At 65.3% G+C, this 27603-nt stretch overlaps 1 protein-coding gene and 1 long non-coding RNA gene across 5 annotated transcripts in view; one reads left to right on the top strand and one right to left on the bottom strand.

Moving 5' to 3' along the window:
* LOC148107904 (uncharacterized) overlaps positions 1 to 23287 on the bottom strand; it is a 29812-nt gene extending 6525 nt beyond the window's left edge. The window contains exon 1 of one of the 2 annotated variants that reach the window (XR_015721483.1): positions 20698 to 23287. This is a non-coding gene — a long non-coding RNA (uncharacterized LOC148107904). The remainder of the gene's footprint in view (positions 1 to 20697) is intronic. The other variant, XR_015721484.1, reaches the window with a different exon arrangement.
* MRPL23 (mitochondrial ribosomal protein L23) lies at positions 237 to 7268 on the top strand. Of its 3 annotated transcripts, XM_045770716.2 has the most exons (6): positions 347 to 594; positions 1249 to 1309; positions 2204 to 2326; positions 3125 to 3207; positions 3797 to 3870; positions 7043 to 7268. In XM_045770716.2, exons 1-6 carry the CDS (start codon positions 558 to 560, stop codon positions 7208 to 7210), a joined length of 546 nt encoding a protein of 181 aa, XP_045626672.1. In that variant the 5' UTR covers positions 347 to 557; the 3' UTR covers positions 7211 to 7268. The 3 variants fall into 3 exon arrangements, with proteins under 3 accessions (XP_045626674.1, XP_045626672.1, XP_045626673.1); XM_045770718.2 differs by lacking the exons at positions 347 to 594; positions 1249 to 1309 and adding an exon at positions 237 to 337; XM_045770717.2 differs by lacking the exon at positions 1249 to 1309 and having other exon boundaries at positions 350 to 594.
* Positions 23288 to 27603: the final 4316 nt, after the last annotated feature.

The following is a 27603-nucleotide window of genomic DNA, read 5'->3' as shown; positions in this document are numbered from 1 at the left end:
GAGCGGTGTGGGCAGGTGCGCTGGCCAGGGCGAGGGCGGTGGGCGGGGCAGTGGGTCAGGTGAACGGGGGGCGGAGCGGCGGCGGTGGGAGAAGCAGTGGGAGGGGCGGTGGGGGCAGGTGCGCGGGGCGGGGCGATGGGGCAGGTACAGGGGGCGGGGCCGAGGCAATGGGCGGGGTGGTGGGGGCAGGTGCGCGGGGCGGGGCCGGGGCGGGGCGGTGGGCGGGGCGCCGCGGGCCCTCCCGGAAGCCAGGGGGCGCTGTGACAGGTCCACGAGGGCCGTGCGCGCCCCTCCTTCCGCCCGCGGCCCGGAAGCCGGCGATGGCGCGGAATGTGCTGTGAGCGGCCGGGGGCAGGGGACCGGGGGCGCGGGCCTGGCGGGGGAGCGGGGAGGGGCGCGGTGCCGGTCAGGGGGCTGCGGACGCGGCGCGGACCTCGAGCCCCCCCTCCCCGGGAGGACTGCCCCCGCCCGCGTCGCCGGGACCCCCGCGGCCCGCCCCCCACAGTTGAGGCTGACGCAGTAGTGTCCCCGGCGAGCGCGACCGGCCCCCTGAATGAATGAGTGATCGCATGCACGCATGCGCGTTGGCCCCGGGTGGGTCCGCGGCCAGCGACCCTGTGTTGGGGGGCCGGGTGCGCCCCGGCAGGTGCAGGGGCCGAGGGGCCGGCGCGGGTTTGGGGAGCAGGCAGAGCAGCGGGCTTGGCCTCGGGGTCGGCGGGTCTACGCAGCGGTCGGGGAGGCTCGGGAGGGGAGCCGGCAGGGCCTGCTGGTGGGTGGGGGCGAGGGGGAGGGTGGGATCGCGGGTGAGTCACCCTCGGGGCCACAGGGAGGTAGGGCTGGTGGCAGCCGGCCAGGTCGCTGTGTTGGGAGCAGGCAGGAGAGATTCGGAGCTGCACTAGAGCCATGCAGAGTGTCAGGCTTGTGAAATCCGCGGGAGGGTCAGGCGGGCGGGGGCAGTGGGTAGGCCCACAGGTGGTGCGGCGGGCATGGGAGGCCAGGAGGAGGGGGCTCAGCAGCGCTCAGGCAGGCCCTTGGGATTGTTCCTGGCCCTCCGTGGGTGGGGAAGGACAGGAAGTTTTCGAGGCCCTGGACGCTTGGGGAGACTCATGTCCTGCCCACCTGGGGCCTCTGACCTCTGACCCTCACACTGGGCCTCCCTCCAACCCCAGCCGAGGGCACCCCTCGGTCCCCAAGCCCAGGGACCTGGAGAGATGGAGGGTCTGAACCCCTGCGTCCCCACCTGCACAGCTCCCAGAGGGCCTGCCCTTGCCCCCCCTGCAGTGCCGCAGCTGGTCGCCAGGGGGAATAGGTGAGCCCCTTGGGTGGCCAGGCATTGGCCCAAACTCCACAAAGGAGGGTAAAACAAGGCAGGCCTGGTGTTCCTGTGGCCCTGAGAGGGCGAGGCCTGCACCCTTTAGAAGCCGCCCTTCCAGCCTCTCGCCAGGGCTCACCCTGCCGTGGAGACTGCCCAGGGTGCTGCCGGGCAGCTGCCACGCACTGACTTGGTCACTGGCAGATCTCAGGTAGATGGCGCTTGGCCAGTCAGTCCTGCAGGTGCCCTGGCCTCCCAGAGCCCCCGCACCGTCCACATGCCCCAGGTCCCCGCACAACCCAGAGGCTCACCCTTGTCCTCTCACCCCTGGCCCTCCTCATCCTGCCCAGCATAGAATCTGGCCTCCCTGAGCCCCCCTTTCAGGGTGCTGGTGGTGCCCCAAGCTCAGGGGCCATGGGCAGTGCTGCAGAGTGGCCACCAGGGTTACCGGTGAGACCCGTGATGACGCCAGGTCCCTGCGTGCCCACCCCAGGCCCGGCCCTCTGCTGTGGGGTGAGCCGGGGCTGGGCGCGGCTCCACGGCCGCCTGCCTGCCTGTGGGACCATCCCTTTGAACAAATATGGTCTCCAAGTCTGGCCCCCAGTGTCTTTGGGGGGCCATGGCGGGCATGGGCTTATTTCTTGAGTCACTCGATAGCCCTTTCCAGAGGCCGGCCCTGAGCCCACACGTGTCGACGGGCACCAGGGTTCTCAGGGCCCACGCTGGACAGAACCGTGCAGTGAGCAAAGGGGGCCCTGGGGCACTGGCCTGCGGAAAGCTGCCGCCCTCTGCTTCCCACTCCTGTTGCGATGGGTAAACAAATGGAGGTCTGCTGGGGACGACCCCAGGGTCCTGTGCTCTGTGTTTGATGTGGACAAACCCCCCTCTCAGGTACCCTCTGTACCAGCTGGGCAACCCCCAGCTCCGCGTCTTCCGGACAAACTTCTTCATTCAGCTGGTGCGGCCCGGCACGGCCCAGCCCGAGGACACCGTGCAGTTCCGGATCCCCATGGAGTAAGCCCCTCAGGAATTCGGGCTGGGGAGCGCCCCCGCGGGCTGGCAGTCCTGCTGCTGTCACAGAACCTAGCTCCTACGTGTGGCTTCTCCCCTCTGTAAAAACACCACAGGCGGCTCTCCGAGCTGCTCTGCAAATATTGACCGAGGGCCTGCTGTTTGCAGAGCCCCGGTGAGGCTGGGCTGCCCCCACGCCCTCCCCTCCCCCCCACTCCCCTTCCCCGGGAAGCCCAACGGAGGGCCCAGCGCTTCAACTGCATTGAGCTCCAAGCTCTCCCCAGGTGGCTGGGCCCAGGCTCTTGGAGCTTCTTGCCGCAGCTTCCAAAACCTAGTTTCCGGGTGGTTCCCTCGCAGAAGCCCCAGGCACTGTCCCCCGGGCTGCAGGCTGCTGCTCTGAGGCCTCAGGATGTGACCTTCCCGGCGCGTGGGCCTGGGGCAGCTTGAGCTCGAGTGGCAGGAGTGGTAAAGGGCCACATTGATGATGCCACTTCAAGTGGAAAGGGGAGGGGGCCTAACCCACCAATGCCGTGGCCACCGTTTCTAGAAAAGGATCTCGTAGTCGGACAGCAGCTGCACACAGGACCAGCCCTGGTCGGCTGGGTTCCTGGCAGCCTGGGGGCACCCCCACATTTTCTCTTCCCTGGGGAGAGCTCTGCCTGGGGGCCTGGCCCCTCGTGAGCACAATCCCCCTGTGGCCCCCACTCATATGTGGGGGACAGGAGAGTGCCGGGTAGGGTCGGGTGGCTGCTTTTCATCTCAGCCTGGCGTGGACCTACTTTTCTTCTGTCTCTACCCCAGGATGACCAGGGTGGACCTCAGGAATTACCTCGAGCGTATCTACAATGTGCCCGTGGCTGCCGTGCGGACTAGGGTGCAGCACGGTGCGTGCTGCGCCCCTGCTGCCCTCTGGGGGGGTGGGCACGGCCTCGGAGCTCGTGAGGCCTCATCCCAGCCACTGCGGGGGGCTGTTTCTGGCTGGGGAACTGAGGTGCTCGGCGGCCACAGCAGCTGCCAATAGGGCAGAGCTGGGGCTGGAACGCGGGTGGGCCACCCCACTCCTGCTCCAAGCTATGCCCTCAACCACCTAGGAAGCGGGATCAGGGCACTTTCCTCTTGGTTCTCTGATCCCCTCGTTCCTCCACTATGGGCCCTGACCGCCCCCTGCACCCCGAGTTAAATACGGAACCCTCCTGTGCAGTGTTGCTGAGCTGATGAAGGGGGAAGTGGGTCTCCTGACCTCTTTAAGGCATTTGGGTGTTTAACGGAGCAGAGGTCTGCGGTGGTGTGGCGCTGGGTCCTGCAGCGCAGCGTGTCCCCGCGAACCAGTCACGTTCGGGTGTGATGCCCTGTCCTCTGTGGGAGGCCAGCCAATTCTTCCACGTTTGCCTCTTTCTAGAAAGTGGGTTCCTGGATGAGTCGGACTGAAAATCTCGTGCTTGGGAGTAAAGTGTGTCCCCCCCTCCCGGACAGGTTCCAACAGGAAGAGGGATTACAGAAACGCCAGGGTGAAGAAACCAGACTACAAGGTGGCCTACGTGCAGCTGGTGAGTGGGCTTCGGCAGAGTCCCAAGTCCTGGGCGTGACTTACCACGACTGTGACCTCGGCGTGGGGGACGTGTTTGTGCAGCGGCCCCTGCCTGGGGCCCAGGGAGGCCCTGAGAGGCAGGATCTCAAGGCCCGTGGCGGGCGCTGGGCAGAGTCTGCACTTCGCCCTAATCCCCAGCAAAGCCCCAGGCGTGCTCAGAGCGCATTCAGCCCGTGGGAGGAGACGGCGCGGGGCATTTTGGAACTTCTCTGGGGCCAGCCATGTCGTGCCCTTGGACTTTGAACGTGCTGTGGGCTCGGGCAGGCCCACTCAGGCCCGGGGGGGCTTGGGCTCAGATGGAAACCAAAGCTCCTGCCCCTGGAGAGTGGTCCTCAGAGGGACAGGCCCCCGGGGGTGGCTGGGGGGGGCAGTTGATGGCCTGGGAGAAAAGCTGCTGCATGGGCCTGGGTCTCAGAGCTGGACCTGTTTGGTGTGCCCTGGGGTCTTGGCTGAGCCCCCTCCCCTCCGGACTGGGTTGTGGGGCTCCGGCACATTCTGTCAGATTCTCTTGACCGTGTTGCCTGCCTGGCCTGGGGCGTGGGGAGAGGGTCCAGTGCCCCATCTCTGTCCAGCGGAGAGGAAGGCCCATAGCTGTAGAGCCCCTGCTCAGGCTTTCCCCTTCCAGCCGGAGGGGACCCAAGACATGCTTCTGCAGATGAGCCCTCCAGAGGACGGCAGGGCCCCCCCCCACCTCCATGCCAACCTGCCAGGGACGGCCCTGCTTCAGGGTCCATCGGCTGCCCCCACTGTTGGAAACCCCCACGGGTGAGGGGGGAGGGGCTTCTAGATTCTTCCGTAGGGGGCTGAACAGCCAGAGTGGTGCCCGCAGCGGGAGGCGGCCGGCCATGGTCGCTAGATGGCAGTAGCGCTATTGGGAAAAGCTCCCCGGGGCCTGCAGACCTCTTTTGGGTGAGAGGAGGCAGTTCGTTAAGAGACGAGTTAGCATGGCAGCTTTTCTGAAAAACAGTCACAGTTGTTCTAAACAGGGGCCCCCGTAATTATTTGGCCTAATATTTGCTGTGCATAAAATCAGCCAATCCAGGTGGAGAGAGCGCCCGTTGGCCGTATAAAGGCGCCTGTGTCCTGTGTGTGAAATCGGGCCATCTGTCTCTGTCACGGCGTGCGGGCTGACACCCCCGTGCCGGCATTCGCCACCAGGCCTTCCGCGGGCCAACAGCGGTTGCAAGTGGCTTCTGAGTCACCCGAGCCCTCGCGTTCTCCCCGGGCCCCACCTCGGCCCACTTCGATCTGTGTGTGCAGCTGCTGCGGGGCCGCGCCTCTCTTCCCCTGTGAAGCCGGCCGCGCGGCTGGGGGCGGAGTCCTCGCTGGGCTCGGCTCCTGCAGGCCCACAGCGGCCCACAGTGACATTCGTAGTGGGCCCCCCGCCCCCCAGTCCCGCAGGCCTCTGGTCCGGCCTGCAGACGGGCAGGAAGCTCGGGCCCTTGCCCTCTGAAGGGGTCCCTTCTCTGCCCCCATCTGCCGGGCCGAGCTCTCCGGCATGTCCCTATGGGCCCCGCTCTGGGGCTTCTAAAAACAGAGCTAATTGTAAAGCACACAGAGGGTCAATCACGAGCACAAATTAAGTTTCCGAATCTATTTTGAGTTGACTGCTACGGAAGAGCCGGTCCGGCGGGGCGGGGGCCCCACGTCTCCCCCGACAACCCGATACGCATCTCTGTGGGCCTGCGCCCCCCGGCAGGAGCCCTCTGGGGCCCAGGCGGTGGCCCCGGGGGCGCTTGGGGCCGCCAGCCCGGGGCCGGTTCCCACACTGCTGCTCGCTCTGCGCCGTGGCGGGATTGAGGGTTTACTTTTGAAAGTACAAGGTGAAGTTCCCCGGAGAGGGGCGCCCACAAGTGGCTCTTGTTTCTGGTGAGAAGTGAAGAATTTCTCTCACCGGCCCGTCCGTTTTTCCGGAGCTCTTGCAAATTGGCATCTTTGAATTTATATTTTAAAATGTCATTTTGGGTTTCCCCCACCTCAGAAAACTAGCAAAATCACCTCGATATATTAAACATAAATCCCCGTTCTGGGCAATCAGCCCTGCGTGTAAACTATTGCCCTTTGGTATTTTAAAGAAGAAAAAAAAGCGTTGAGCTGTGTAAGCTAACCCCGCTGCAGGCTGGCCACCGAGCGCACACAGCCCTGCTTTCTTCGCTCGGGCCCGCGCTCCGCACCATGTGATCAGAATTTATAAACCTTCCCTTCTCGGGTGGGGCCTGTGGGCTGTTTCAGATCCTACTTGGCCGCCTGCCCAAAGCCAAATTTCTTTACAAAACAAGGGTCTCCAAGAACCAGCGCACTTTACTGATTTTACTTATTAAAATTTTCCAGATACAGATGCCGTCCTCCATCCTTCTTTGCCCGTCTGGAACAGCGCTGCCCTGGTGCGCGCCCCCTCTCCCCCGCACCCTGATCTTGGGGGGCCGCTCCATGAGCCGATGCAAACTGAAAGGGCACCTCACAGTTGCCGGGCCCCCTCCTCCGCACCCGCGGGGGCCAGTGCCCCGCACCCGTGCGCGGGGTCCGGGCTAGGGCTTGGCCGGCACCGGCACATTCTGAACTGTTAGTGAAAGACGTAAAACCAGTTAATTTGCAAAGCCGGTCTTGATTTACAGACTGCTGCATATGTACATTTCTTTGTACGTTATGTGCGTTTTATTTGCCAAGCTCCGAGCCAGGAGAAGGGGAGTCTTTAATGTGGGTAAAGGCCTGTAGGTATTTTGGATGGAAAGTTTCAGCGCGGCCCCAGACGTTATTCGTGCCGTGTGTGCCTGCGCCTCGCGCCTGCCCCCCGGTCCGCCCGCGCTGCCCCCGCGCCGTGAATGGGCGCTTTGCTGGGCTGCTTTTAATGAGGCTCCAGCCGCGGCAGACACCACTCCGTAAAGAGATAATGCCGATGAAAAGGGGCATTGTCCGGAGCCGTGGCTGCCCGCTGGTAGAGGAGAGCCAGCGGCCAGCGGCCATGCTCGCGTTCCCAGCAGGGACATCGCCCCCGACATGCAGGCCGCGTGTCCATGCTGGGGGCTTGGGGCAGGAGGGTCCCCTCCGCCTGTCCCCTGCGTGGAGGCTCCCGGGACCGGCGCCGCGTCCGGAGCCGCAGCTCTGAGCTGGACTGCTCGTCTCTTCCGCAGGCGCACGGACAGACCTTCACGTTCCCCGATCTGTTTCCTGAGAAAGAGCAGAGCCCTGATGGCAGCCCCGGCGACGAGGACATCCAGGACAAGCTCCTGGAGGAGCAGCAGCGGAGACAGAGCCGGGACCCCCGGCGCGGCGGCGTTCCCGACTGGTTCGGCCTGTGACGGCCCCAGCGTGGGCGCAGCGCTGACGGTCCAAATAAAGTCCCGTGTGTGGAGCAAAGCTCCAGGCTCCGTGTCCTCTGTGCGCAGCATCCCCTGCAGGGCTGTGCCCCGCACCCCACAGCGCACCCGGCCCCTTCCTGCAGCCAGGCAGCAGGGCCTGTGTGACCCATTCTGGCCCCGTGAGCCCAAGGCAAGCTGGGGTCCCCATGAGAAGGGTCTTCGTGAAAAAGGTCGTGAGGAGGGGTGGGGTAAGCGCCACGGACAGGGAGCCCGTCCTGCTGAGGGTCCAAGGCAGCACCACTTGGCGGCTCTTGAGTGGGGAGGGGTCCACGGCAGGACCAGAGGACGCGGTCTTGAACAGATGGCCCCCCTAATGCAGAACAGGGCGCGGAGGGCAGGAGGTGGGAAACGGAGGGTGGGGTGGGAGGGTGGGGTGGGAAGGATCGTCGGCCTGAAGGCCCGAGGGCAGGATGGCATGGTCAGTGGCCATCGGTACCCTGGGGTGGAGGGTTGGGAAGGAGACAGCGCCTGGGGACCTGCAGGGTGTAGGTCGAGGGCCCGCGGCCCCGAGGTGTCCAGGCAGCCAAGCTGGCCAGTGGCTCTGTTGGTCTGCGGGCCATGTGGTGGGTGCCCCGTGAGCCCTGGGTGCTGTGCCCCAAATGTGGGTGGCCGGAACAGGGCCGAGCCTGCCCAGCCTGCTGACCTGGGACCGTCGGGGTGGGTGTGTCCGCATGTGGGTTTCATGCAGACAGCTCGGGCGGGCCTAGGGATTTGGGAGCAAACCAGAAAGCACTGGGGTGTTCGGGACAGTTGCCACACTGCCCCTGGGTAGGACGCCGATGCCACCAGGCCTGGGAAGCTCCGTCCTGCAGCACTGCCCTCCTGTGACCTGAGGAGGGCCCTGGCTCTTCTCGGGGGGCCTTGCAGGGGCCGGGGGGAAACGGGGGCTGGGCTGTCCCCGCAATCTCTCCGCCCTGAGGGACACCCAGACCGGGGACGGCGGCGTCACGTGGGCCTCGCAGCTCCCTCCATTTGGAGGGTGAAGGTCCGGGCAAACGCCGCCCTTCAGCATTGATTTAAAGTGATGGGGAAGGTCCGGAAGGCGACCGGAGAGCAGAGTCAACGGTATTCTCCTTAGAGAAATAATTCATGGGGCCCCGCGGCCCCGAGGACCCCAACTCAAGGCTGGGAGAGGAATCCTGTCCTTCATCCAAGCACGTCCACCACGGGCCGCCACGCACACCCCAGATGCAACCCAGCGCCGCCGCCGGCTGGCCTCCTCGTTGATGCCCCGCTCTGCAGCCTCCCCAAGACCCCTGTGTCCCCCCCACCCCACTCCACCCCCAGAGGCACGGTCATCTTTCTGCAGGGGGAGGTGGAAGGGGCCGGAGAGCAGCCATGTCCTTGGTCTCCCCTGCACCCCCAGGGCCTGCAGAGCCTCTTCCCTGTCTGGGGCCCAGCGAGGGGCCCATGGGAACGAGGGTGGAGGGGAGGACAGCAGTGGGGGTTGCTTGCAGGTCACCAGGAATCCAGGAAGTGGGCCTGCAGCTGGGGGGCTGCTCCACCCTACCCTCAGGCTCAGGGTCTCAAGGAGGAGCCGGCTGGACACCCCTTCCCCTCCAGGCTGCTCCCTGGCTGGAGGCTGGGGAAGGAGAGGACATGTGCCCTGCGAGGTCCGTCTCTGCCCCTAAGACTGGCCCCATGGTTGTCTTGGCTGTGACTCAGTGTCCCCTTGTTCTGCATAGCAGGAGAGGAGCTCCAGATCTCTGCATGGGCACCAGAGAGGGTCTCCCACACTGTGAACAAACACCAGCGGGCCCACCTTGGCTGGACACCTCTCACGGGGCTGCACGCTTGACCTGAAGGGTCTGGGTGTCCCTTCCCGTGGGGACAGTCCTGCAGGGAGCACGCAGGGCACCAGGTCGTGGGGGAAGTCTGTGGACAGAGGGAACAAGCGAGAGCCCCCAGTGCTTCCCCCACCCCCCACGAGCCCCCCATCTTCTGCGATGTTCGTGTGTTGCCATGTGGGAGGTCTGTTTACTTTGCAAGAGGGAATGAGAGACGGGGGGACGTCAGGTTACAGCAGGCAGAGGCCGGCAGGACCGAGGGGGCTGGGGCCGGGGCTGGGAAGGGCCCTGGGGACTGCCGCGGGTTCTGCTCAGTTCCTGGTCTGTGCCGATGAGTTATAGCTGCAGCGGGCAGGCCCCAGGCCCCCAGGGATGCATCCCAGACCCCCCCCCAGCAGCTCCAGGTGAGGCCCAGCCGCCCAGGGCCGCCAGGACGGAGCGGAAACCCATCTGGCCACAGTCTCTCCGTCAGCGGCTGGTTTTCCTCTTCTAGGGCCGACGAGTCCTCCCCAGGGCTGCAGCCCACTGTCTCCCCAGCTCCTAAGACATAGCTTAGGTCTCTGACTGACTGCAGATAACGGCGGGATGCTGGGGCAGGGCCCCCACCCCACCCGCCCGCCTGCCAGGCCTCGGGGCCCTCTGCAGGGACAGTGCCCACACAGCGCCTGCAGCCCAGAGCCCCATGTCGGGTGGGCTCCCCGCCTTCTGGCCCCCTTGTGCACCCCCTCCCCAGGAGCCCCCTTCCCGTGGGCCCCCACTCTCCAGCAGGGACCCAGGCCCAGGGACGCCGCACTTCCTCTCATTCCCCACCCCCGGGGCCTCTTGGAAGGCACCTCGGGAGTGACTGTACCCCCCCACTTCCTGGCTTTCATGTGACCCTAAATTCTGCTGGTTTGTGCGGGAGCATAACTGGGGAACGGCCAAGCCCAGTGAGCCCACCGAGCCAGACGTGCTGGCCCCGTGTCCCACCCCGGGAGCTGGGAACTGGGTGAGGCGTGGGTGGGTGCTGGGTGGTGAGCCTAGGGCCCCGGGTCCCCACTCCGCCTGACCCCGGGCCTCCCTCCCGGCACGCAGGGCAGGGCACGCACGTCCTCTTCTGTCTCCAGACGGCTTTATGGAGACATAGTTCACATACCCTGCCACCCGCCCACTGCAAGTATGTCGTGAGACGCCAGGGTGTTCGCAGAGCGGGGTCTCTGTCACACTCTGACCCGTTTTAAAAACATGTTTGTGTTGTCCAGAAGGAGCCCTGCACCCTGTGGCCGGCCCTCCTCGCCCCCCTCGCCCGGCCCCCGCCAGCCACAGCGCCGCTCTCCGTATTTCCCATCTCTCCGTGGGCTAGCCTGTCCCGGGCACGTCGCCCACACGGGACCCTGCCCTGTGTGCGCTGGTGGTCGCAGGTGCCCCCGGCCCGTCCGTGCCGCAGCCCACCTCAGGACATGCTTTTGAAGGCCACGTCGCGCTCCGTGGTGTCTGCGTCCACGTCAGCAAATCGACTCTCGGTGGCAGACACTGGGGTTGCTTCCGCCTCTGGGCCCACGATTCTGGGGGCGCACATTTTGCGTTGCCCCGGGGAGGACTGGGTGCTTGTCCTGGGCTGTTCCAGGCGAGCCCGGGGCAGCCGACGCCATGGAAGGGCGTTTCTCTGACCCTAAACGTCCGTGGAAGCGGCACACAGATGGGCCATGTCCACCGCCGGCCCCACCACCAAGGCCTGCACGGGGCGAGCACCCGGAAGAGGGGCTCTGCCGGGGTCCGACAGGAGCCAGGGCGGGGGGCAGGGAGCCTCCCGTCCGGCGGGGCTGGCCCTGGGAGGGGTCTTGGCCCTGGGGACCGCAGCCACCGTGTTGCTCCTGCCCTGAAGGCTGCACCTGGGGCCCCCCTCCCCTCGCACGCCACCCCACCCTCACCCTCAGGAATCCTTGTTTGCCCAGGTGTGGGGCGGCCGGCAGAGTGTGGGCTGCTCCCCGCACGTCCGGGGGCCCGGGCCGAGCCCTGGTCTCATGCGTGCAGCTGCCTGTCCCATCTTTGCAACTGACTCGAAGTCCCTTCAGGGCAAAGAAGGAGCCCGCCGTTTCCCACTGCCCCACCGCGCCGCACCAGGACGCCCTTCGTGGCAGACCCCAAGCCACGCGGCCCGGAGGCCCCTCTTCCTGCCACTGCCCACCCCACTTCGAGGGCGAAGGGGCCCGGCCTCCTTCCACCAGCTCGGCCCAGAGGGAGCGGCAGCCACGGTGCAAGGCCCCGCTGCCTGCCTGCCCGCGGGAACCCCAGGACTGGGAGACCGGTTTAGCATCTGGGTTTGCTCCTTCCTGACTGAGGTCATCCCAGCACAATCCCCCAAATCACTTCATTATTTCTTGGTAAATAGGGCTTTTCCTAGTCAAAATCATCAGCATTTTTGTGTTGCCCCCACATCTGGCTTTGATTGGCCCCGGCCTCGGATGGATGCTGGAGCCCTGACGTTATGGCGAGGGAGGAGAGGCCGGCCTGCTTCCCTTCCCCGCTCAAGGCCGGGCCAGGGGAGGGGCGGCTGGGGGAGGGAGACCCCAGGCCTCTGCCTGTGTCTGCACTCCCTGCCTGGGCCCAGGCTCTGCAGGGGGAGCCCCGGGCTCTGTCTCCCGTGGCCGTGTTCTCTGCCCTCCCTGCGCAGAGTTCCTGGCCCCAGCCTTCACCTCCTGGTGTCCCCCACACCCCAGGACAGTGAGAGCATTTCATCCCAATCCCCCCCCACAAACACCAAGATCTCTGCCACCCCCCCTCCAGGGACGTATGACAGGCAAGATCCCCTGACCACCCCCGCCCTACAGCTCCTATGCACAGAGTTCCGAGAAAGTCCAGCGAGGAGGGTCCCCTCTCTGCCTGGCCCCTGAGAGGACAGGAGTCTGCAGGTCTGAGGCCGGGCAGCCCTCACGCCTTAGGGCAGCAGGAGGCTAGGAGAGGGTTGCCAGCTGGTTCCACCAGGAACCGCATCCACGCGTGGGCACCATAGCTGTACAGCTCTCTGGGTACCCGCGAGCATCCCCGTGGCAAGCCCTGGTCCTGTGACGTTCCCTACGTGCTGGGGCAGCCTTTAGACGACCCCCGAGCTGGTGTCCTGGCAGCTGAGTGACAGACACCGCTGGCAGGCCCAGAGCGGCGGGCACGGAGGCGGCAGGACGGCCTCTGTCTGTGCGCCCACTGCCCACCCGGGAGGGGAACCTCGAAAATCCTCGGAAGGGAGCTGGGGAGACCACCAGGGGGACTCAGTGCCCCCAGGCCCCTCCCCTCGCTGCTGCAGCCTTTTGCTCCCTGCTGCGGGGGAGGTGCCTCCCAGAAGCCTTTGCGGTGGGCCCAGGGCAGGGGTGACGCGCCCCCTTAAACAGAACAAGGTGCTGGCCTTTCATACCTTCGCTTTACGAAGTGCCCGGAATTCCGACGGCCCAAACAGCTGGACGCTCCTCGCCGGGTTCTCCCGGGGACTTCACCGGCGGCCAGGGCCCTAAATAATTCTTATAAAAACCATGTCAGCCCCCAACTGTGTGATATCTGATTTGTAGCACTAATAAAACCCCACGTCTGCTGCCGGAGGGGGGGGAGCCATGTGAGCCCGGCGCTGAAGACGCCTTGTTTCCCGCTGGTGCGTGCGTGCACACGTGTGCACGCGTGTGTGCACACCTGTGTGAATGAGTGACTGAGCGCGGGGAGCCCCGTGGGAGGCTCCTGCCTCGCTCCCTGGCCCGCTGAGCCGCACATGCCCTCCGCCCCGCATGCCCACCGCCTGCCTTGTTCACCAAAGAGCTGTGGCTGGTCGGGCGGATATTCTCAGCAGAGGGGCTGGTGGAGGGTACAACCCCTTCCCGCTGCACAGCCTTAGGGAATGGGCCTGGAGGCCGGGTAGCCAGGAGCTGCCATCCAGCTCAGAGAACGCAGTGCCTGGAGGAGCACGCAAGCCCCAAACCGTGCTCACAGAGTGTCTGGCTCCCCAGGCCCAGTGGGCAGGGTCAGGTGCAGCCCCCTCCCCCCGCCCTCAGAGCTGGGGCCACACCTTGGGTTTCTCTCAACCTGGAGCCAGCCCTGAGTGGTGAACGACGTGGGGCTCCCTCCCTCCAGGTGCTCTTTTCCCCCAGCAGCAGGCCAGGGAGGTCCCAGGTGACCCTGGGCCCAGAGCACCACTAAAAATGTGCTCTTGACCCCTGAGTGTCATGAGAGCCCAGGAGCACCCAGCTCGGGGCCATCGGTTGGGGAGTCTAGATGATAAGCCCCCCCAGGGCACGGAGGGGGCACCAATGATGGCCCATCAGCAGGGATGGTCATTAAAAGTCAGATCAAAGGCTTCCAGAACACATGCTGGCTGGTTAGGGAGGCCGGCCAGGGCAGGGGCGAGTGTCTGCCTTACAGGTACCCACCCCTGCTGGAGCCACGTGCACCGGGCCTCAGCTGTCCCAGGGGGTGGCAGGGCAACTGGCAAGGTTCCTACCGCTGTGCCCTCCCAAGGCTGCCCTGCTCTCTGAGCTCACAGCACTGACAGCGGGGGATGGGGACCCTGTACATGAGGGGTCCATCCTAGTGTTCAGGGGGCCATGCGGGGCTGCCCGGGGGCCCGGGGCACCGGTTCCTGACACCTGGCTGCTAATGGCAGACAGACAACGGCCGCCCACCCGGGACAGGGTCCTCTCGCTGCTCTGGGCCCACCGATAGCATGTTGGGGCACAGAGCAGGCTTAGAGGCTTGTGACAGGGGTTGCCGGGGCCAGGTTCCTGGTCTCCCCTGGGGTTTGTGAGGCCCTGGGCTGTGGGCTCATCTTGGTTTATGTGAAATGTGGGAATGATGATGCCGGCCAGGGAGGAGCCAGAGGACCCTGCTCCCAGGACCCCCTGACCCTGATGTCAGGCTCTCCTCTCCCCCCACGTGTGTCCCGGTCCCGGGTGCCAGCCTGGTCTCTGTCCCATGGCTGTCTACCACCCTGGTGGCTTGCCACGTCTTGTGTCCCTGCTGGGCGTGGTGTGCGGGTCTGGGATGAGCTCCCTCGCACGGCCACGGTGTGGCAGAGCTCCCGAGGAGGGGCCCACAGGAGTCGAACGGTCATGTTGTGGGAAGGCTCATGGGGTGTCTAAACCCGCATGAGATTGTCCAGACCTAGGAGGCGGTGCCGGAAGTGGGCGCCACACACCCTGCTGTGAACCCATAGTCCCTGCCCCATGGGCCCCCAGTCACGCCACATCCTTGGAGACGCCATTGGTCCTGCTGGCCGAGGACAGAAACCTCCCTTCCTGCTGGCCCCTGACCCTGGGGTGACAGTGGCGTGGTCAGCAGGCCATGAGGTTGACCCGCCCCATCATGAGCCAGCCGGTTCACAGAGGAATTCCAGTGATTCCATGCTCCCAGGGTGTCAGGGTCTGGCAGGGGCCTTGAGCAATCTCACCCTTACCTAGGGGTCCCTAAGCCCCAGCCCCAAGGGCTGCCTCCTGCTGCCTGGCCAGGCCCTAGCATCTGTGGCGCCCCCTTCCTGCTCCCCTCCCTGTCTTTGGGGGACCATCCAGATCCCTTGCCCCGTTTCAGGAGGCCCACCAACTGGAGAGGCTTTGTGCCACTGCTGGGGTTTTTTCCCATTTAAGGAAACAAGCCGGTGGTTACCTGATTCCTTCCTGTGCCCCTCCTCCAGCCCCAGAGTGGGCATGTCCCTCCTCTGGGCTGGTGAATTTCTCCCTCCCACCCCTCGGGGGCTCCTGGGTGAGAGGTGTGTGAAGGAAGGGGTAGCCGCCACCTTGCCCCGCAGGCCGGGCCCTGAGGGGCTTCGGGAACGGAGGCTGGCCCCCTGCGCTGGGGTGCAGGTGTGGCTGGGTGTCCCGTGGGCGCACGGACTCAGAACTCCAGCACTGAGGCTACGGGCCACGTGTCCCCGGAGTGCTGGTAGCAGGCCCTGGGGACCCAGCCGCCCAGGTCAGCCCTGCACCCGGGGTCACCTGGCGCGTGACTGTGCTGAGCATGTCCCTGTGCCCCCAGGACGGGGCAGCACAAGTTCTAGAAGATGCCTCCTGAAAATAAGAAGCAAGCAAGAGGCCTTGTGGGGCTGGTCCTGAAGGAGGCCCAGTGGGATTAGGACCAGCTGTTGTCCCCATCCTGCCTGTCCTCACCTCCCAGAACAACCCCTGCCGGCCCGTACCCCGCCTCACCCTGGCTAAATCCGCCTTGGCCCCTCGGCTGGGACGGAATGGGAAAACTGCTCGGAGCCTCCTGTGGGGCTTAGGGGGTAAGTGGAGCCGACAGCTGCCCGAGGAGAGTGATGAGGGGCGCCAGGAATGCCCTTTATCTGGAAAGATCGTATTGCCCGACTGGATGCCGGGAAGCCCGGCCGGCCCTCCCCGACTCTGGCTCAGACAGGAATAGCTTCGGGAGGCGGGCGCAGCTGTCCGCGTCGCTCAAGACGGCGCCTGCTAGAGTGGCCTCTTCTGAGCCCCCTGACCTCGGCCTTTCCCAGGGGCTGCTGCCCAGGGGGCTCTCCAGACCCCCGCGGCCCCCCGGAGCAGTGGGGGACTGGGAAGGGGACACCCTGGTGGCTCCAAGACCCTAGTGACGTGCGGCCCCGGCCCCAGCCCCAGGTCCCGACACGGGCTTCTTTCTCCTGTGGTAGTCTCCTTGCCCCGGGGTCCCCCCACCGCGGGCCGGGGTGCCGGGTATGGGTCCTGGGCCGAAGCCCACAGTCCACCCCGCTGCCGCCCCCGGAATAGAGGGGTCAGTGATGGCGTGGCCCGCGGAGTGTGGCGTGCCGTGCAGGGCAGCCGGTGTGCGGGGCAGGAAGAGCGCTCGTCCCGCCGAGGGTCTGCTTGCACGGACCAGATAGAAACGCAGGAAGTGCAGGAAGCCTCTCGCACCAGGAAGCTGGGGCCTGACAGCCTCGAGGGAAAGAGCGCAGGCGGGTGGGTGGCAGTGCAGCCGGCAGGCTCCGGGCTGGGCCAGTGACGCCCGGGCGGGAGGGGAGCCGGCGCCGGCCCGGCGCGCTTGGCCTCGCATGCCGGGCCACATGCTTGCCCACGGGGCTCATGGAACATTCTTGCTGGGGGCCGGGGGCGGGGGGCCAAGGTGTGAGAGGCCCCGGAGGGCGCCGGGCGCTATAACGGGCGGCATGGCTCACTTAGTCACCTCTGAGGTATGGCTCCCAGCCGCACCCCATGTCATCGCCATGGCAACGCCGGGAGGGGCCGGCAAACAGCCCACAACAGAGTGGCCCCCTGACTCCTGGTCGTCCCCTCCAGGGGGTGGGACAGCCTCAGAGACACCGCCAAGTTTGGGAGAAGAAGCTCACGGGCTGGCTTTGCTCTAGCCGTGCCGAGACCTGTGTACCCCTGTCCTGCCCCTGCCCCGCCCAACCCCAAGCCAGGGCACCTCGCAGGGACCTGTGCCCTGGGGGCTGGAGGGGTGGGAGCTGGGGTGAGTGGCCAGGCACCCCCAGGGTTCAGGGTCCCCCAGCATGTTGGAATTTGTCAAGAGTGGAGCTCAGGCCACTGGAAACCCAAGTTCTGGGGGCCCTCGGGCCATCAGCTCACAGGACAAACGGCCCCCAATCCAGGTCTCCTTCCACTAAGGGGGGACCCAGACCCAGGGACCCTGCCACAGCTCCCCAGGCCTCAGCAAGTTAGGGTCTCAGGACCTTGCAGAGCAGGGCTGGGGAGGGTCGCTGGGACAGAGCCCCACGGGTAGCTGCCTGATGGAGGCAGTAGTGTCACACACTGAGAGACAACGGTCCACTTGCATTCTGCAGCCTGGGGACCCTGCCCCCACGCCAGGCCTGCCAGGCCCTGAGTTCAAGGTGCCTTCCAACCACTCCCTCCCTGGAATGTAGTCTCAGCACTTGGGGTCTAGCACCCATGCACCCAGGGGGCTCCCCCCTTCCAGATTTGCCTGTTCATCTTGTGCGGTGCCCCTGGTCAGGGGAGGCCTGGGGCCCGGGGTCTGACGAGGAGGAGGCTTTGCTCCCCGCAGGGATTGCTGGGGACCGCCTAAAAATGTTCCATCTGCATCACTGGGGAAAACCAGGCAAGCACAGATTGGGGCCCTTTGTTCACTTCCCCCTACGCCGAGCCAAGGCTGGCACCCAGGGCCAAGCCAGGCACTTTACAATGCCCAACGCCCACACCCGGGTTTGGCCGCCGGGGCTGAGAGCTGATAGGGAAGCAGCGCCGGGTCTGGGGTGGTGGGAGACAGTGTCCCCCAAGGGCGTGGACCTAGAAGCACAAATGTGCATGCTTCGTCTCCCCCAAGGGCGGCGCTGTTGGCCCGGAGCGAGAGGGACACTGCTTGGAGAGGTCGTGTGTGGCCATGGCCAAGCTGTCCTTCCTGCGTCAGCTGTCGGCAACCTGAGCCCTCCGGCCACACAGGCCAGGAGCCTCGAGGCCTAAATTAGGGTCTGAGGGAGAAGCCACGGGCATCACGGGGACACCTGAGCCGCCCCGACCTCAGACATGTCTCGTCCCAACGCCAGAGAGGCCAGTTCCCCTCAAGGCCCAAGGGGCGGGCAGGAGACCGGCATTTTCAGGAAGTTTGAGGTCACCCGCCATGGGGGTGCCCCTGGCCCAGCCCCCTGGTGTTTCTGCCCCTGTAGGGCCCACGCAAGCCCCCCGCCCGCCCCAGCCAGCCGCCACTCTCTGGGTTAGAGGAATCGGTTCTCCACTCCTCACGAGCCTGTGTCTTATCTCTGGGGAAGAGATTACAGGTTTCTGACATTAAATTTTCATGCCAAAAACTTCAGCATGTAGTTTGGGAGAAGATTTTTTTTTTCCCAAGTAACACCTGGAGGGGAGGGACAAGAAGGCTGTCGGAATCTGCTCGCATGAGGCTGAACCTCCAGGCAGGAGGGCGAGCTGTGGCCCGCTCCCCTCCCCACGGTGCTGATTCGGCCACAAGAGCCTCCGCGGGCTGCGCGGGCCCCTGGGCCGCGTGGCGGGCGCCCAGCAAGCACGGGCACGGGGTCACTCTGTGTCTGGTGCTGGGCCCTACACTGTTCTTTGTCCTGTGTGTGCGGCCAGCTCCAGGCGGCCCCGCTCACATCTGCTGGAGTGAGGTCAGCTCTGCCCCGGGAGGGGTGAGCCTCAAGGAGCCTCGGGCTGGGGGCTGCCCCGGCGTCCCAGGTAGTCCCAGGGCCCCGCAGTGCGGCCGTCCGGGGAAGCAGTCATCTAAGGGGCCTGGCCACTCCTGTCCCTGCCTCTGGGTGATTGAAGGGGCCCGCTCGGAAAATCCAGTGTCGGGCTCCTCTGCTGGGTCGTTGTGATTTGGGATTTCCAAACATCGGGGCCACGAGAGGTCACCCCGCTGACCCCGGCCTGCCTCATTATGTCACAGCCAGATTGCTGTGACACGTGATGGAATCCAGAAACCCTGCACGGGCGGGCGGTGGGCCGGAGGTGGGGGTGGGGTGGCCCACCTGTGCGGGGGGTTGCTGCGTGCCCCGGCTCACCCCAGTCCCACCCACACTGGCAAAGAGGGCCGCCCCAGCCCGGGCTGCCCTCGCCTGGAACCTTACACCCCAAAGCCTGTCGGGCCAGAGTCCTGCCGGCTCTGTTCCTCATCGTCAGCCAGGCCCGTGTGTGTCCTCGCGGAGGCTGCACGCTGCCCTGCCTCCTCTCCGTACCCCCCAGACAGTGGCCACTCCCGCTTTACTTCCCACCACCTACGGGACACAGCCCCCAAGCCGCGTGTCACCCTCCCACCCCCACTCGGGTAGGTCCACCCTCCAGCCCACAGAGCCCCGTGTGCCTCTGTGACCTTTCTCTGCCTGTCCCCATCCTGGCAGGAAGGACTGGGTCCCCGACACTGCCGGGCCCTGGCCAGCCCCTGTGTCCTACATCGATAGGACAGGCCGGTCCCGCTAGGGCCCCTCCCTCTGCCTCCCATCACACTTTTCTTGGGGGTTTTGAGTCTCAGGTCCAAGCCCCTTCCCCCTTGTGACCTGTCCAGGCCCACACGAGGTAGCACCCAGAAGTCACCCTGAGGTCCAGCACTCTGCCACACACCCCATTTCAGGATGACCTGGCCTGCCTCTGGCCCGTGACCCCTCCCAAACCCTCTTCCTTCCCTCGCTCAGGACCCCCAACAGACCCCTGAGCTTGGCCCTGTGGCACTTGACCTCACGTCATGGCATGGCCCACTCACTTGCCTGGGACCCCTAGGGAGTGACCAGCCAGGGCCAGAGAGGGCAGCTGGGGACACACGAAGCTCTCCCCACTGCCCACTAACCCCCTCTTCCTTAACAGACCCCGGGGTTTGCCTCTGGGCTGCTCTCCTGACTTCTTGGACACCCCTCCCTGCAGCCGTGGGCCCCCCAGCACTGCCCAGTGTGGCCCTTGTTGTCCAGGGCCTGGCAGGAGCTAGTTAGCCCTGAGGTCCAGCCTTCCTCCCTTGGGAGTGGGGTCCTGAGAGCTGGAGAGCAGAGGCAGCTCAGGGTGGGGGGGTGGGGTGCCTGGGAGGGGCCCCTGGGGCTAGGATGGGGTGGCACCCTCTGCTTTCCTCCTCAGGCTGGTCCCAAGGGAGAGGCACACCATTGTTGGGGGGTGGGGGGGCTTAGGAGGAGGCGATGGGGAGGGACCTGGACAGGGACACGAGACCAGGGTGGGTGTCCAACCGTCTCCCCAGGAACAGCCGACAGTCCTGCCGAGCAATCCGGCAAGCGCGTCCCCGGGCACAGGGCCGGCAGATTTGGTGGCTCTGGTGCCCTGGAAATGTAACGCCCATGTGGGGCAGCGAGCACCTTCCTGTCCCCTCTGCGCCTGGCTTCTGGGCTCGGCAGGTCAGCACTTTCTACAAACACCACACGCAGCAAACAGAGCCTGGCCAGGAGGTCCGTGGCACGCCTCCGGAGGGACGATCAGCCAGGACCCGCCGCATGCCAGGGGCACGGACATTGTCCCTCGTGCGTGCTCTCCACCATGCTGCCTGTCCTCCTTGAGACGCCTCCTCTCAGATCTTCTCCCTCTGTGAGCCCTTCCTGTCCTCCCCAGACCTCCCCAACTCTCAGCGGGGAGCAAAGTGGCCAAGGCATCCTCCCCTCCCCACCCCTCCGGCCTTGCCTCCTCTTCCAGCCAGCCACACTCCCGCTGCAGAGAGCAGTGGGAGAGCCCCAGGAGAGGGCGTCCCAGACCCGCTTGGAACCTGGTGGCCGGCCGCGGCCCCACAAGGCTGGATCCGGACGACTTGGGATGGGAAGCCCTGTTCAAGTAAGGCCTTGGCCATCTTGGCCTCCTAGTTGGGTTGTTTCTGGATCCCCACATGTCCAAGGGCCCCGAATCCAGTCCCACTGGGGATCCTTGAGGACTGCGCTGCGGCTCCAGGGTGGTCCTCAGGCCACAGTGGGGACCCTACGGTGACGCAGTGAGGGGCAGCAAGGCACGTTTGTGCAGCACTGCAACATGGCGGACTCCAGGCCAAGGCTGTGTGTGGTTCCCGTAGCAACCGGCACCCAGCGGCTCCGGGTCAGACCAGGAAGCGTAGGCCCGGATGGGGCAGCCACTTCCCTGCCCCAGCCAGACATGGCCCTGCCTGGCTCCAAAGGACAGAGCTCCCCCAGGCCCAGGGCAGGCTCTGGCCGTCCCTGGTGTGGATCTCCCGGCAACTGCTCCCAGAGAAAACAGCCTGTTCTCCTGGCCCCCGGCATACCCACCCACCTACCTGTGTGGCCACCCAATCCCGGGGCCTCCTTGGGAGCTGCTCGGCAACACCTCTGGGCCAGCACCTGCACCGCCCAACGTGCATCTGAGCCTGGTCTCACCTGCCCGCCCTCTGGCCACAGTGGGAGGCGGGACCAGCAAGGAGACGGAAGGTTCCAAGAATGGAGAGCACGGGACAGAGAGAAGGCTGTCGGTCAGATGAGGCGGGCAGGGCAGGTGGGAGAACTTGGGAAGGATGGAGGTTCTTCATGGGGACAACGTGTACATTTAGAAAAAGAGGAGGGGTGCTGGGGACGAGCAAGGAGGATGGACCATTGGTCCTGGGGAAGGGGCTCCATCACAAGCATGTCCCCATGGCCCGGTGCCGGGAGTATGGACCCAGCGAGTCCCAACGGCCACTCCTTGGGGGAGAGAGAGCTGTTGGGGTCAGGCAGGGGCTGCAGAGAGATGGAGCGGGACCCATTCGGCCAAACACCAGCGTCTTTCTTTCTTGCCAAGGGCAGCCAGACGGACTGCCATTTTGTAACGTCCGTGTGTGCCTGTGGGCACCTTTGAGCACCCCGTGGCCCGGAGCAGCCCCGGGCTGGGCAGCGGGCAGGTGGGCTGGCCGGAGTTCCCTCCAGCAGCAGACATTTGAACACACAGATGTATTTTGGGGGTTGATGGGGTGGGATGGTGAGCAGTGCGCAGGGCGTGTGGAGGGCTGCTGGTCCCAGGGCCCCGTTCTTCCCTTGGGGCTGCCCCACCAAGAGACTGGGGCATCTTTGGGCTGCACGGGGAGCAGGGAGGAGAAGGGGTCTGCAGAGACGGTTGTCTCCAGCACTGGCTGAGTGTTGGGGGCAGGGCCCTGGGGATTGGGGTCCAGGGCAGGTGCTCTGCTCTTGGCCAGAGGTGGGTGCCCCAGTGAAGGGGGCCTCATCCCACTGGGCCAAGAGGAAGCCCAGCCCTGCTAAAGTGGCATTGAGTAATTCAATCAGAAGAGATATGGAAGAACCTTCTAGAAAACCCAAGCTGCTCACTCGTCCTTGATCCATCCCCAGGACCCTCTCCTTGGGGTGAGGATGGCATGACCCCACGCAGGCCAGTGTGGACCACAACTCACTGGCCCCTCTCCTCTCCAGGCTTCTGTCCTCTTTTGTGAGAGGACAGCAGCCCTGTCACCCCTCCCCTGGGTTGGAACTGGGTGGCATCTGGAGGAGGTCCCAGAAAAATGCATCGTTGAGCTCAAGACCAGGTTGGGGGGTTGGGGTGCAGGACATGGTGGAGAGATGTGGACCAGGGTCCTGGTTACTCAGCCCACACTGATTGTTTGCTTAGGTCAAAGCTCCCAGCCCAATGGGGCTGGGGGCTGGGAATTAGGGCAGGGGGCACAGGGGCTCTCTCCTAATGAGGTCTGCTTCCCCAAAGCCAGTTAGACTGCAAGCGGGACCCACGGCAACAGCTTACTTGTCCGGTGGGAACTGGGGGCTTGCGTGCTTGTCTGCAAGGAGGGCACCCTCCTGGGACTCAAGGAGCCTCCGGGAGGGGCCGGGCTCTGTTCTCCATCTCCTGGGAAGCCAGGATGGAAGGAAATAGGCCAAAATTAGGTGGGATTGGGGACATTTCCTGCTTACAGTGGGAGGCGAGCTCCACCCTGGGCCGAGGCAGGATTCCGGGGGCTCCAGAGCCTGCTGGGGTGGGAGGGAAGGGCAGCCGTCTCCAGGTGGGGCTAGGTACTCTGCAGCCCAGAGCTGGAATCCGGGACCCTGAGGCCCTTCAAGGACTAGCTCCAGCCTAGACGTGTGGGGACTGACCTGTCCTGAGCTGGACGGCCAAGACGCAGCGGTGGCCGTGCTGGGCTCCGGCCCAGGGCGGTCTCCAGGTTGGTTGGTGCTGGGAGTTTGGGGGAGAGGGTTGCTTTTGTGGCTTGGCCGAGGGGACAGCAAAGATGTCTTCCATCCTGGCCCGAGCTCCTCCTTCCCCGACAGACATGGCCGCATGCCGGTCTCCATCATAGTCCATCCTTGACCATCTCACCAAGGCTCGAGGACCCACAGTGGCTGCTCCCACACCGGCCGGCTGGGAAAAGGCCCACGGTACAGGGTGCACGCCAGGGCGGCCAGGGATTGGTCACTGCCTGAATGTCCCCGGACGGATGCCCGTGTGCCCTTGGGCAGCCTTCCCCTCGGACAGGCTGTCCAGGCCGGGGAAACCCTAAGCCAAAGGGATTAAGAAGAAAGGACAGAATCGGCCGTTCCTTTGGCCGTGCTCGTTTGTGCCCCATTTAGTGTATATTTGTTCACTGGGTAAAAGCACGGAGGTGATGACGCCAAGGTCGGGATGTGCTCCCATCACTCAGGTCAGCTGCACGGAGGCCCGCCCCGCCCCACCCCACCCCTGCCTCTTCCCAGCAGCCATCTTGCACATTCCTGTGGTCAGCCAGGAGGGCCACGGTATCCTTCCCGAGATCTGGGATGACAGGATGGGGATGCATGTGTAACCCTCAGCACGGGCGTTCGAGCCAGCCTAGGGCCCCAGGGCTCTGCCCCGCTGTCTGCCCCTAACCCGAGCCCTGAGAATCTTCCCTCCAGGCTTCTGCTCCATGTGGGGCCGGAACCCTGAGCCTCACTCTGGCCTAAGCTAGGGGCCTAACCCCAGATGGGGACCCCTTCCTACACAGGCCCATTCGGCCCCCCCTAAGCTGAGGGTGTTTGCTGGAAGGCACCTTGCAGGGGTCCTTGGGGGCCTCAGAGCTCCCGTGGCTACAGAGCTGGGATCTCAGTCACCTTGGAGATGCCAGGCCATGGTGGACTTCTCCAGGGTCCCCTCGGCAACCTCCTGGCCCCATCATGTGCTGGACGGTTCCTGGGGGTGAGGGAAATGGGGGAGAGCCAGGAGGGTCCTACCCAGGATGGTGTTGGTGGGAAAGATGCTCTCATCTCTTCCATCTGTCAGCAATGGGGCATTGATGGTGGCCTTGGCCACACAACCCCAGGTCACCGTAGCAAAGGACAGAGAGACCCCACAGAATGGGGAAAGGACCAGGATCCGGCCCCCACCCCCATTCTTCCAGCCTATTCTGCTGCTGGGCTGAGTCTTCTGCAAACGCGCCTTCGGGCTCTGAGGGGAGCCCGGCTCAGCTCCACTCTGGCGAAGGTCCCGTGTGCTGGCTTGGAGGGGAGGGGGCGGACAGCCCTTTATCCCCTGCACCGTACTCAGACCCCAGTGCTTGAGGGTAATGAGGCCCAGGTGCCCTGCACGAGCCCCGACCCTCGCTGGCTGCAGGGCCCCCTCCCACCCAGGAGCAGCTAATGACAACCAGAGGCTGGGAGGTGACCCCCCCCTCTGCCGTCAGGGCTGCGCAGCCCACCCTCCGGGCGGCAGACAGGTGGCAGGCCTGGAGCCTCGTCCAGCCGACAGGCAGTCTTGGTTGCCTGTCTCAGGGACTCGGGCCTCTCTGCCACGTCCCCGCTCTGTCCACTCAGCGGGTGCCCTTCTGCCAATGCTCTCTGCGGGACTTTGGGGAGACTGGCTGGCCTTTCTGTGTCTCAGACGGCTCCTCTGTGACCTGGAGCTGCCTCCCTGGCCATCTGCCTACTGGTGTAAAGGCCAAGGAGTCTGGGCACGTCCCGGGAGCTTCCGCTCGGGGTGAGGAAGGCCCCTGGAGAAGCAGCAAGGGCATCACAGCAAGGGGAACATGCTTGGTGCCACGGCACTGTCCCCTTACAAATGGCGAGGGTGGCCGATGCTGTCACATGTCCTTTAGCACAATGAAACGGAAACCATGTAATGTGCTCTAGGGAGGGGCGAGCTCGGGGGCATCTGCAGTCACGGAGTCCCATCGTCCGTTCCCATCCACCAGGCAGCGTCCCCAGCTGAGACCCCAGGCGGGGAGGCATCCTCCTGCTGGCCAGACTCCAGGACCGCAGCACCTGCCTGCCCAGCCCCGGCCCCGCAAGGAGACTGTCTCCTCTCCCTGCACCCTGATCCCTTGCTGTCCCAGCCCATGACCTCTAGGGCCACCCCCTCGGCTGTGCAGAGCCGTGCCCCGGACCCAGGCTGTGGCTGCTGGGGTGAGATGCGGGGCACGAGGCATGGGGAGACACAGGGGCTCTGAGCACCTCGGCGTGTCTCCCTGGGACACGTGGAACACATCCTCCAGGAAAGCACTGGGCAGCCCTGGCGGGCCTGGAGGGTGCATAGCCAACAGAAGAAATGAGGGACGAGTTCAGAGACTGTCCATTTCACAAGGGCAGGGGTAGAAGACTCCTGAGCACAAGGCATGGGGAGGGCTTGGCAATGGCAGGGTGCACGTGCCCAGGAAGGAGGCCAGGGCCAGCTTCCGTCAACTAGGCTGGACAGCTGGGGCCACAGTGCTTTGGGGTTCCATGTCAGCCGGCAGGGAAAAGAATTCTGATTTTTGTCATGAAAAGAGGACAGGAAAACCAGAAGAGAAACTGTCTGCTGCAGGATGCCAAGGGAAAAGAGGAGAAGGAAGGCCTGACAGCAGGCCGGGGCAGGCCCACCAGCTTTGGGGAGGCCCAGCTCAAGCGCCAGGGAGGGCCGGCTGGCTGCACTCTCCAATCTGAGCATTGGTGGCACCCGGGCCACCATCCAGTGACAAAGGGCTGCATGGACCATTCTGAACTGACCGAGACCTGGGAAGCCCCAGGAGTGTCTGAGAGGAGCCCAGGGTGGGAGGTCCGCTATCCCTCCAGGCTCCGAGCAGGCAGAGTATCCGCAGGGAGTCTGCCCTCTGCGTGGCCGATCACCCTGTGGGCACTCGGGCTACTCCTGGCCGTTTCCAGCTGTGCCTGGGGATAGTCGGTCCTCTGGGCCTCCTGGACACGTCAAGCTGGGCTCAGGGGTCACAGCTCCTGCTGGGGCTGCCCTGTGCCCACCCAGCCAGGGCTGCCCCACCCTGGTCCTGCCATCAGGCCTGCACTCTGGCCCCTTCCCAGAGGAAAACCCTGTGGGAAGCCCCTCCCTCCCTGTGGACATCCTGGGCCCTCTCCGTGGAGCCCGCTGGCCAGCGTGTGGGGATTGGCTTGGCCCGTCCTATGTCCCAGGGAGCAGGTGTCGGGGCTGGATGAGCTGGGACGACGCTTGGAGCCAGGTACTCAGCCCGGGCAGATGGACTTTTCTGGCAGAGCCTGTGGCCAGCAGGATACAGTGGTCCCGGCTGGGAGCCCCATCTGCCTCTCTCCACAGAGGGAGCGGAACGGGGCTGCCAGCAGGAGGGGCTCTGGGTAGCATTCCCTTGCAGCTTTCCCATGACGCCCCCCTAATCTGGGCTCTCCTCCCTGGCACCCCCGCACCTCACAGCTGCCGGCCAGCCAGCTGCTCCTCCCCTGATCAGCCCAAGACAGAGCATGTGTGGGGACAGTGGCGGCCTTTTCCCATGGTGGGGATGGGGCGAGGGGCGAGGAATTTGAGGAGGAAGGAGCAGCGCCCGGGAATTTGGAAAATGCATCCAACCGCCCTGAGCATTGGGAAGAAGCCGGCGGTGGGATTAGGGGAATTGCGGGATGGACCCGGGGCCTGGGTGGGCCGTGACGGATGGGGCCTCCGGGGGCCCAGCACGACAAGGGAGCCCTGTCCGGTGGGGAGCGGGGCCTGCAGCTGTCCCCATCCATCAGCCCATCCCTCCTTCCCCAACGAGGCAAAGACCTTCGACCCCAGGCTGCTGGGGGCCAGGTCCAGCCCTCCCTGCACCCCAGCCTGTGTTGCCTGAGGCAGAAGGATGGGGGTCCAGGATGTACTGAGCCCGTGGGGCGGGGGCTCCTCTGGAGACCAAGGCTGGAGCCCGCAGCCTCTCGTGGCCTCTCCGGCTTCCGTGTCGCCCTCCACACTGGGGCCTGGTCCCTCTGTCCCCGCGGTTTGGGCCTTCCGTGGGGGCGCCCCTCAGAGGAGGGGGCAGAGGCTGCTGTCTGGTGGGTCTGGCCCCTGGGAACCCTTCGGAATAGCAGCTGTCCCTGCCGCTTGGAGCCGGCTGACAGGTCTGCCCCGGCCCCCTGGGCTAAGCCCTCCATGATTGATTATGGTGGACATTCACACCAGGCGGAATGGGCCCGGAGAAGCCAAGCAGCTGCTCGGAGGGGCCGAGGGGGGCTCCCCCACCCCCACGCTGCCCCTCCCTCCCACCCCTGCCTGCCCTGCACTGCAGCTCTGCCTTCCGGCCCCAGCGCCCCCTCCCCGCGCCCTCTCTGGGGTCTCAGGGCCTGCCCAAGGGAGGAGCCCCTCCCCCAAGTGGACCAAGCAGGGCCCCCAGGGCTTTGGTGACCTGAGGTAAACCGAGTCATGCCCGGCCCAGCCGAGGCGTGACTGGGGCTGACAAGATTACAGCTATCCCCATCAGGACCACTCTGGTCCACAGCAGGAAGGAGCAGAAAATCCTGCTGCCCACACAGGGGGGCCCTGATCCAAGGGGAGAGAGGTGTTCCCAGGATGCAGGGACAGTGCGAGGGGAGCTGTCCCATGGGGACGGGGAGGGGAGCGGTCTCCAGGAAAGCATGGAGTGGTCATTGGCTGGGCTGGGGTGCCCAGGGGGGTGTGGACGTGGTGCTGGAACCACTGGGCCCCCCGGAACATTAAGTCCTAAAGGGGGCAAATGGGGCGTTGGATTTTGACCGGGAAAACAGGCCTTGGCCAACATGGGAAGACAGGGGGCCGTGGGGGGGGCCGCCAATCGAATCTCCCCGACCCTTGGCTCCTGGCGTTTGCTCAGCCAGCTTTGCAGACGAGACACTGTGTGCAAAGACCCAAGAAGATAATCCCCTGGGTCATTGACTTCGGGGCCTCCTCCCTCTCCGCCCCCACCCGGGGCCCCAGGCCCACTCCCCCACACCATGCTTCCCTCCCTCCGGAGCCCCTCAGCGGGGCCTGCAGACTGTGGCAACCCCCGGCCCCGGCACTCCCACCTCCGAGC

This window comes from Ursus americanus, chromosome 24, assembly GCF_024610735.1.
Source record: "Ursus americanus isolate L20-20 chromosome 24, mUrsAme1.1.p, whole genome shotgun sequence".
NCBI classification, from domain to species: Eukaryota; Metazoa; Chordata; class Mammalia; order Carnivora; family Ursidae; genus Ursus; species Ursus americanus.
The sequence above is the reverse complement of the archived record's forward strand: the minus strand, read 5'-3'. Positions and strand labels throughout refer to the sequence as shown.

Coding starts and splice junctions, on each gene's coding strand:
- MRPL23 (XM_045770716.2), top strand. CDS start 558: ATGAGTGATCGCATGCACGCATGCGCGTTGGCCCCGG. Junction 1,310..2,203: donor CTGGTCGCCAGGGGGAATAG/GTGAGCCCCTTG, acceptor CCCCCCTCTCAG/GTACCCTCTGTACCAGCTGG. Junction 3,871..7,042: donor AGGTGGCCTACGTGCAGCTG/GTGAGTGGGCTT, acceptor TCTCTTCCGCAG/GCGCACGGACAGACCTTCAC.